General features: G+C 37.9%; 1 protein-coding gene across 2 annotated transcripts in view; it reads left to right on the top strand.

Moving 5' to 3' along the window:
* Nucleotides 1–201: 201 nt before the first annotated feature.
* The window catches only part of PRPSAP2 (phosphoribosyl pyrophosphate synthetase-associated protein 2), a 13,034-nt gene continuing 3,044 nt past the window's right edge, over nucleotides 202–10,191 (top strand). The window contains exons 1-7 of one of the 2 annotated variants that reach the window (XM_010183612.1): nucleotides 202–320; nucleotides 938–1,088; nucleotides 2,204–2,256; nucleotides 2,380–2,446; nucleotides 3,440–3,612; nucleotides 4,578–4,693; nucleotides 7,774–7,829. In XM_010183612.1, the coding sequence (XP_010181914.1) occupies nucleotides 970–1,088; nucleotides 2,204–2,256; nucleotides 2,380–2,446; nucleotides 3,440–3,612; nucleotides 4,578–4,693; nucleotides 7,774–7,829 (584 nt within the window). In that variant the 5' untranslated portion in view covers nucleotides 202–320; nucleotides 938–969. Of the gene's footprint in view, nucleotides 321–937; nucleotides 1,089–2,203; nucleotides 2,257–2,379; nucleotides 2,447–3,439; nucleotides 3,613–4,577; nucleotides 4,694–7,773; nucleotides 7,830–10,191 lie in introns of those variants that run through there. The other variant, XM_010183613.1, reaches the window with a different exon arrangement.

Genomic DNA, 10,191 nt, shown 5'->3' with positions numbered 1-10,191 from the left:
TGGCTGCTGCTCAATGTGTTTTTCTTCTATCTGAACAAAATGTTATTTTGGAAAAAGTAATGAAAATATGATGTTACACAGAAGAATAAAAAATGTCGAGATGTAATCCCATCAAATCCTCGGTGGGATTAGTGGTTTGTGCCTTTATTTGGGGGAAAAAAAAAGTATCATTTCCTCTTGATATTTTTCTCCTGTTTTCACAGAAATATTGGTATCAAAGGATGACAACAGCTGCTTCACCAAGTGGATGCATTGTGCAAGAGGTCGTTATTTACAGCTACCAGCTTTATTGAGCTCTTCCTTACATTTCATCCTTATTTGTAAGTTTATAATTTATTGCAAAGTGATGAAAAGGTGCACAGCTATGGAAAGAAATTCTTCTAGGCAATTTAGCAGAGCCAGGACCCAGGAACTCTCTTTAGCTCACTTTTACCTCTGGCTGGCTTTGTGATCTTGAAAAAGTCAATAAATGTTGCTCAGTTCTGGGAAGTGAACTGGACAAGCTGATGGAAAAGAGAATCTGTGCTACTAGATAATAGCCTGAGGAAAACACAGGTTCTTTTAAGAAAGAAAACAACTAAGTATAAACCTGTTGAAGTCAGGAGGTTTTCTAGGGGGATCTTTGGAGGCCTCCAGGGAAGCGTTCTGCTGGAGGGGGTATCAGGTTTGGGGGCAGGAGCAGGAGCAGGAAGGCATGGCCAGCTGAAACCCCATTCTTTATGCCTTCATGTTAGGTGTCTGCTGGGCTGGGTCAGCAACAGTGTGGCTTGTGGGTCATGCTGTACTGTAAGGATGTATTCCAGGTACTATTAAAGGGGTGATAATGAATATTAAGGACACTGGAAAATAGAGGATTACGGGAAACCCTTCTCTTTCTAGAAAGAGAAAATTGATTTCTTTAATATTGTGGTTTTAACAGACCTTTAATTTCTTGCAGTCTTTTAGAAGTGGAAAAACAACTTAGGTTTGATGTTTTGTGTGCCATCAAGTGAAATTGGGGCCATCATGAATATAACTAAGGGTGGACTGGTGCTGTTTTCAGCTAATTCCAATTCGTCATGCATGGAACTATCGAAGAGGATTGCTGAGTAAGTAAAATCCTGCTGAGCAGCTTAGATCTTGGTGGTGTTATGATGAGACTTAGTTTACTAAAGACTGATTTCTCTGTTTAAGGAAAGTGACATAGGAAAGCTGCCAAGGTTTGCAGGAATGTCTTGTGTGCTGTATTACACAAGGTATTTCAACAGGTCGTTAACAAAGAAAATGACTTGTGTTTGAGTTGTTTGGTGGCAGGTTGTGATTGGCTGCAGTGCGTTGTAGAGATCATGTGGGAAAAGTAATGTTTGGCTCGTGTTAAATAATCACGGCAGAAGTTCTCATCGCTTTCTCATTCTCCTTGTAATGGAGTTTTCTTAGAAGACAAGGCTGCCTTCACTGGATATTTTAGATGGTGACATCTCTTTAGCTTTAAATGTATGAGTATCTTCAGCAGAACTTTCATAACTTAAGGAAATCTTTACCAAGCTACTGTGGCAGTATTAGGATACATAAAATTATCAGGAGTATTACATATGATTATTTTCTTCCTGAGAGTTACGCACCCAGAGTTAGGTATAGATGGGAGGATGCAAAGGAACTGAAGTTTCACGTGGGCCTAAGTGTGTGGCATACTCGGTTGGCTCTTTTTTTAATGATGGGAATTTGTGCTAATAAGTGGAACAGGCGTAGCAGACATTAGGCGTCCATTATTCGTCCAATAAAGCTTGCTAGTATTTCCTGTTCACTCTGTGTTGAAATTTTTTCTATAGAAAAAAATGATTTAAAAATGATACTTTAAGCATCGTGCACGTTTATGTTGCCATGTATATATGCATATATATGGCAGTATATAGAATATCTAGAAATACAAATTAAATGTTACAAATTTTTACATAATTTTGCCATAAAGCACTGTTTCTTTTCCGTTGCTGCTTGTTCTAAGCTTGGGTTGAAAATGAGTTCAGCTTAGCCTGCAGTGCAGCCTAAGGAAATTTAGATGCTTTGTTAAGAGTGTTCCACTATAATTACTGGTTTTGTGGTTTGGGGTTTTATTTTCTTGGCTTTCTCCTGTGAAATACAGCTTTTTCAGTAACTATTGTGTTGTATAGGCTTTGCCTTTGTTTTGCAGTATTGACTTCTGTTTTTCTTTTTTCTGCTCCTGCAGGCGCTTAGGAGTTGAGATGGGGAAGGTTCAGGTTTATCAGGAGCCAAACAGAGGTGAGCATTTAATTGTGAAAACTGGAAACTTCCCTAACTATGACGTGCATGTATTGGCTGCCCTTTTCTGAGATTCTATTGAATTTTGCTCCTGCAAATATTACATATTTCTCTTTTTGGCAGAAACAAGAGTGCAGATTCAGGAGTCTGTGAGAGGAAAGGATGTATTTATCATCCAAACAGTTTCAAAGTGAGTAACTGTTTAAAGACACCCTGCTAGCATTTTTGGCATGGACTGTCCATAGGAATGCTTCTGTTTTAATTTTTCTTGGCATTTTTGTATATGAAACAGTATAACAAGCTTAGATGAACTAGATAGAAGCTTCTCTTTGGTTTTTTGCTGTTACAAGTTTTGGTTTTGGGGTGGTTTTTTGATATGTGCACAAAGAAAACTTCAGTATAAGCTAACCTCTGTTATATTCATTTTCAGTAAATATGTCAGTGAAACACTTTCCTGCGTTCTCTCACTAAGTGCTTTCTTTTGCTTATGTTATTCTCTTTAAATTCTTCCCTATTCAGCAAGTTACAGAGTTCTAAATGTAGGAGAGGCATTTCCTAGGCAATGTGTCCCGTGATTCAGGAAAGAACTTCTTTGATATCTGAAAAGAACTTTACAAATGCTAAGATGCCTTTTTCTAATGGTAGCAGAAACAGAAGGTCTCTTGGTTCATGGCCAGTTCTCATCTAATAAAATACCTTTTCCCTGTTTTCATTTAGGGCAGCAAATAGATGATAATCGTTAAATATTCAGCCTGGTGTTGGCTTGAACAGTATGTTGTGAAGTCTGAAACTTTTTTTTAAAGAAAACTTATCTATATAAAAAATGTATCTATTCTGTTGTGTGCATAATAGAAGTAGATGCTGGAGATAAATTATGGACTACTTTGTTACAGCAACATGCTGTATTACTAAAATCTTGAAAATGGATATAACAAGAACTGCTGAATTGCCCAAAATAGCCAAGTGAAAAAGAAATAATGAAGTGTAATTCTAGTGCAGAATGAAAATGCTGGGTCCAGGACACTTGCCTTTTCTGAAGTGCACAGTTGGATTCTTAGTGAAGATCCCTCAGTCACCATATTTTCTGCTACCCTGGAGTGAAATTCCTGGTGTGGGTTTATGGATTGTGTTGAATACAGGATTTTAAAGCACGAGATAAAGAACTGGAAACTTCTCATTCCAGGGATGTGAATACTACGATCATGGAACTGCTGATCATGGTGTATGCTTGTAAAACCTCCTGTGCCAAAAGCATCATTGGAGTGATTCCTTACTTCCCGTACAGCAAACAGTGCAAGATGAGGAAAAGGGGCTCCATTGTCTCTAAATTGCTGGCTTCAATGATGTGCAAAGCTGGTAAGAATGCAGGGTTTTTATAAAATAATCAGGGCAATGGGGGCTCCTGCTGTCAGCTTTCAGGTTTGGAGAGGTCTGTGCACAAGTTGGGACTTTGTTTAAAAATAACTGCCAAGCTTTTCATGAGTTTAAAACCCACATAGAAAGAAATAATTAGAAATATTTCCAAATGATGAGTTCATAAAAAAGCCAAACTTGTAACAGCCATTTTACAGTGTGTACCACTGAGCTGGCAAAATGAGTCTGCTGGACTCTGCTGCTCTGGGCCGTGGTATCCATCCCTCATAATGCTGTTTTGTGCCTTTCTGACACTCTCCAACAGTTGTGCTTTGTTGTTTCTTTGTTGTTTGTGGCCTGTTTTTTTACCTGTTGGATAAATGCACTTTATCCTTTATATTTGAGACGATGTGGGAGAGTGAGATGTTTCATTTTCACAGCCTTCAACACATTTTCTGCTTCTTTCCTTTTACTCCTGTCCCTGGGAAAAATGGGCAGTTACAGTGAATGCAGTGGGATCTGGTTTCTTATTTTGAGAGAAGTGTTTTGGTGATTAAGAATTTGGGCCCGGTTTTCATGTGTCCAGGACTAATGTCAGCTCTGCTGGGGTCTTGCTGCGTGGCATAAGACAATTTACCTTACTAGTGCTTCCATTTTGACACTTGAATGAAGAAAGATCTTAACCTGCCTCAGTGTGGCACTACTGAGCCAATTATGTAGAGTGTTTTGAGGCCCTCTTGAAAAGGACACTGTAGAAATCTCAAAACATGATAGTACCAGTGCACTTAGAGAGATGTAGTTAATATGCTATGTACTTTCACAAAGTATAGTTTTCTTGTTCTAATGCAGCTTAGGGATTTTGTTCTGGACAAACTTCAGTAAATTTACTGGAGAAATAGAGTCTGTTGGTCTCTCTTACTTTTCTTGAAATACTTCTCTGTATGTCTTGAATTTATTCTTTTTTAAAGGACTAACTCATCTTATTACCATGGATTTACATCAGAAGGAAATACAGGGCTTCTTCAATATTCCGGTTGATAACTTGAGAGCTTCTCCATTTTTACTACAGTACATCCAAGAAGAGGTGAGGAAGGATGACTGTTACTGTTTTTTCTTAATAATTTACTGGAATTCTTTTTTCTTATGTCTTAAGGCTTCTGAAACAAATTCCTTTGAAAAGACTGACTTTTCAAGCGTAATTTTAAAAGGGGAAAGGTCATGTTTGAGCAGTTGGTTCTTTTTTTTTCCCCACAGGCTTAAGTTTTCCTTTCATGAAGAGCTGGCATTTTCTTATCCATGCAGTGGTGCTGTTCTGTTTTCTTAGATATATTCCCCTAACTAGTATTAAAACCAAGAGGATTTTCTTACTCTTGATACCGCCTGCCTTTTGCTATTTCCAATTTCCTTGACATTTATGGGATTGACTGCTTGTGTAGGTGCAATTTATATTGCATTATGAAAACATTTTGGAAGTTAGTTTGTAAACAGAGCCTATTGATCATACTCTGAAAGTAAGAACAGATGGCTTTTTGTGTGGAAACCTTCACCTACTGTTTGCTCAGCATGTCTTGACTTGAGAAGCTTAACTTCTGATGCTCTGTGCGTCCATTTCTCCATCTTATTTTTATAAGTGCTTTGAGAAATGCTACTGGTAGATTTGTATATAGAACAAATTGTGCAAATGATAATTGTAGGTATAAGATGCATATTATGCTTCTGACTAATGACAATTTGGAATAAAGCAAATGTATTCTTCCTGGTGAGAGAGAAGGTGTAGCTCACTCTTACTTTTGAATCCAAGCTATTTATTTTTATAGAGAGATGAATGCTAAAATTAAAACAAAAAAAACAAAGCAAAAAACCCTCACACAAAGGCCTCCCCCTCCCCAACTCTGTTTTGTTAGGACAGTGTTAAAATCTGTTTGGATAATCAGTTACCATTTGAATCTATCGTTATAATTTCATTTGGTACTGGAGACAAAGAGGATGGTAGAAGAAAACTCAAGGCTTTGGCTTTGCCACAGTCAGTCATTTTGTATACGAGGAGAGTAGTATTGTGCATTGTAAGCACTTAAAAAGTTAAAAAAAACACACAAAAAAGTGCAAAAACAAACATGCAGACACAAGACAAGTTGTGCCTTTATATGTTGCTTGAATGTGTGGATTATAGTCGATAAGATCATGTTCCTGGTTTAGTCTTTGAAGCACAGTTTGATACATGAGCTCTTAATGGTTTACAAAGAACTGTTGCAGCTTTGAGTCTGGTACTGCTCTGCAGTCGAACAAATGAATATTACGAGATGTCTGCTGAAGCATGTGTAGAGAGGTCTTAAAAGATACTTTCAGTTTTTCATCTCTTCATTCCTCTGCTTGTCCATGAGGTGACTTGATAAAACTGAAGTTAACTGAATGCACGTGGGTTCTGTATTGGCAGATACCTTCACCAGCCAGCTCATTTGTGGTATCTTCTCTTAGAAGTTTCATCCAGTGCTGCTCAGGAAGAATTTAGTATTCATCTCAAGTTAATGGTGGCAGCAGCTTGCTGTAAATCCTGCATTGTGAGTGCCAAACCATGAAAATGTTTCACATGGGAGTTGTGATGAAATAGCGTCCAGCTTGATAAGACTGGAGGACACTTGAAAAGCATTTAACTGACAGTTAAGAGAATGAGGGCTTGTAGTTGTTCCCTGTTGGGAATTAATGCACAGGTGTGAAGAAAATTGCTTGGTGTTTGGGATAAAGACAGTCAATGAGTGAAACGAATGTGGTATAAAAATAACGTGGTGATTTTCCATTGTATGCGTAGCACATGTTCAATACGTAGTCTCTTCTCTTTCCCATGCGTACATGTTAATCTTAGAGTGACGTAGCTCTTTGTTACAAGGAGTTGTTGATGTCTTCCTGGCTTTTGGATGACATTTCTGGCTTTCTGACTTCATTTTTGAAGAGCTGAGAACAAATTTGATAATTTGGCAGGACAAAAATGAGGCAATGATGTTTGAACAAGATCAAAGCTTTTATTATGTCAAGTGACAGGCCCTGCCTTGTCCATGCCTTCCATCACGTTAATCTTTGTAGCCTGTTGTATAACTAAGTGTTTGTAGAGGACAGAACATGCTGAATTCCCAGTATTGTAGGTGGAGTTAGTAGCAGTGCAGATTATTAATGCTGCCTGACACATCCTCAGGAAAGCTCTTCTTTTCAGTTGGTTAGGCCCATGTCCAAATTCAGAACTTAATTTTATCTATCCCATGCCTGTTTCGGGTAGAGGGCTTTTGGAAATAACCAGCCAGTGTGGTTTATATCCTAGAGGATAAGACTGTGTAAAAACTTACCTTACTTGTGTTTGGCAAAAACAAAGTATTGCTGTGCTTTGGAACTGGGATGAAAAACCAATAGGAGAATGGGGGAGGGTAGGGGCAGCAGACTTTGGAGTGGTCTGTTTGTGTGAAGGCTGACCGATGTACCCGTCTCACCTGGAAATGAAACCCAGACTTCTTTGCCTTGCTGTTTTGCTGCTCTGGGTGTTTACAGCAGCATCCTCCAGTGCTGGTCTGCGTAGGGGACAGTTGAGAGCAACGTTAGGCTGTGACTTCAGGATCAGTGAGTGAATGTGGATTTTTTTATCCCTTTTGATGGTTCATATCAAGAGTCAATATGATGTGATGGAGAGGCATTACTTTTTTTGGTGTGCTTTGAAAAACAAGGTTGAAACTAGGAAATAGCCGAAATGCTGTGTTTCCAAGTGGGTAAAGACTGCCATGTTGTCCTGGTGTTTAGCTGCTTGCTGGGTTAAACCACAACACATGCATGCACAAGACAATTTAAGTTGAACAGGAAACCTTAATTTTGTTGGTTTCCTGTTTCTTTTAACACCTGTCTGTGTACCCTTGATGTTCTAAAGCAGTTACTTTTGTGTCGTTTGTAATATAACACGGTGTGTATGAAAGGTACAGTTTTAAGTTAAAATCTGAATTTTCTAAATACCTGTTTTTACCGAGCTGTGAACTCTGATCACGTACCATGGATTCTTGAGGTTGCTTTCATTAGGTAAAATGTTCGATGCTTAAAATTCTTCTGGCAAAATAAAGTTCTCTGATTCATACTGAGTTTAAATTTGTCTGAAGATGTGAAGTAGACATTGCTATCTGTTATTTACTACAGATACCAGACTACAGGAATGCTGTAATTGTGGCCAAATCACCTGCGTCTGCAAAGAGGTGGGTAAGAACTGCTCTCTTGTGTAAGAGCAGGAAATCTCTATCGTGATTTTGTTCTTAGGATCAAGTGAAGGACAGCTATTCAATAATTCGAAGATGCAGCCTTCAAATCCCTACCACTTCTGTTTTGTCAGATGTGTAGTTTTTAAATCATCACTATAATGATAATGAATCTTAAGATTTAGAGAACGACCAAACAAACAAAAGGATGAGGTAAATCAATATGGTGCTTAGGACAGATATTCAATAATTCGAAGATGCAGCCTTCAAATCCCTACCACTTCTGTTTTGTCAGATGTGTAGTCTTTAAATCATCACTATAATGATAATGAATCTAAGAGTTAGAAAACGACCAAACAAAAGGATGAGGTAAATCAATACGGTGCTTAGGATAAAGAAGGTATTTAATCATGTTACATTTGTGTACATTCATATTATAAATTTTCTGCTGTAAATGAAGAAGAATGGCTGGAACTGTAACACCATTAATCCAACTTACTTGCTTTACATGGTCACAACTTAGAACGTGGTTGATCAGATCCTAAATACAAATGGCTTATCTAGCATGGTGAAACAGGATTTTGTGTTTGAGATGATTTTGACTATCAAGTCCTTGTTGGCTGAACAACTGTTCTTAATCCGTGAAGCTTTTTGGTTGACTGCTCCTAAATTCTTTGGAATGACACTGCTCTCAACAGGTGCTGTAAGAGTTGGATGATGGTTTAAGACATACTGTGTTTGCTGTGGTGACAAACAAATTTGTTGAAAGATTATCTAGAGTTTTATGCCAAGGAATCATGATACTCTTTGTAAGAAAGGTTTTTGTTGTTTTATATAGCAAATCAGAAATAATTGACCTTGTAGAAGTATAGTGAGGGGAACAGCTTCTGTCACCTTTGTTTCCCTGCAGTACTTTCTATGTGATTTGGTTTGGCCAGTTAGGTTACATTTGCTTGTCTTTGACCGTTTCATTTACTTGGCATCAGTATTGCCTCTTGGGAGTAAGCAGGCATTTGTTGAAGCAGTATTTGAGAAGGTTCATTGTATTTAGAAAAGAGTGGTTGAATGTTTTAGCCTAGAACACTTTATAGATGAATGTCTGTTTGTGGAAGAGAACCTTTGCTTGGTGAAGTTCAGAATGTTTTGGTGGTTTCTGAGCTCACTGGAAAATGAATAAATCATTGAACTTTATTCAAAGTATTTATGAAACATACTGCATTTTAAAGTAATTTGTATGGTTTTGTTGTTAGGATTATGCCTTCTAAATCATAACTCTTAATGTTTGGAATCATAATTTGTCTGTCATTAAGTACTTGAAAAAAGATCCTAACTGTATGATAACTACTGTGTGGAAGATTCTGCATTTTTAATTAACTGAGCATCAGGATGGGCAAATTATTCTCTGGACTTTGAGTTGTTTGGGTAGTGAAACAAGGCTTAAGTGTAAAGGAGGCGATTTTAGGCCACAGGTCTTAGATACTAGTGTTAGAACAAAGTGACTTGCTCTGGATGTGCCAGGCTCACTTTGAGCAAAAGGAGACTGGCTGGCTGGCATAGGCTAGAGCTGAACTCTTGGGTGTGCAAGGTAAGATAGGATAAATCTCTGAACTTTTACTTGCTGCTTCCAGCATCTGGGATACAAGCGCTATCTGTGAAATTCCTGTTTTCCTGACTCTCTGCTTTCCCCACTTCTTCGTACATTTCTTAACATAAATTTCTCATTTTAGTCAAAGAAGTACTGCATGGGGAAAGAACTTTTTGTAAGCTTGTAAAAACCCAGGCTGTTTAACTTTGAAGTATGATTTGTCAGGCAAGGTGATCGTCTGGATTCTCTTTTCTGTAGAATGTCTAAGGTTATTTGTCAGAAGGTCAGGGTTGTTGTCTTTATTTAGTGCACATTTTGCTAAAAATAAATAGGTGAGCATTTGTTTTCTGTTTTCACGTGAGTATTTTATTCCTATTAAATACAGACAGTCCAGACATCTGGGCTGTTCTTGGTTGCTGTTAGATGAGACCTGCTAAAGGATGGGATCTCAAGAATGCTGAGGGCTAGGAAACGTTGGGGGTTTTTTACTCTTGGGCAAAACAGAAGGCAGTAATCAGAACTACATGACTTGCAGCATTTATCCTATTGCTTTAAAGCCAGTCTTGATAATTTCAATGTCATTCTGACTCTCGCAAGCCTGATAAAAACAAGACACTAGGGGGCAAGTGGTTTCTTCTGTTTGTTTTCAAAACATTTTAGAATCATTCTGGTTTTCCTCTGAAATATTAGAAACAAAATGGAAATAGATTAGGATTCTATGTATGTGGATTATTTTAAATGTAATGTATTTCTGTTTATTTTTTTAACCCTTTCCCT

The sequence above is a fragment of the Mesitornis unicolor genome, unplaced genomic scaffold (genome assembly GCF_000695765.1).
Source record: "Mesitornis unicolor isolate BGI_N332 unplaced genomic scaffold, ASM69576v1 scaffold7754, whole genome shotgun sequence".
In the NCBI taxonomy this organism is placed as follows: Eukaryota; Metazoa; Chordata; class Aves; order Mesitornithiformes; family Mesitornithidae; genus Mesitornis; species Mesitornis unicolor.
Note: the sequence above shows the minus strand (reverse complement) of the source record. Positions and strands in the feature narration are given on the sequence as shown.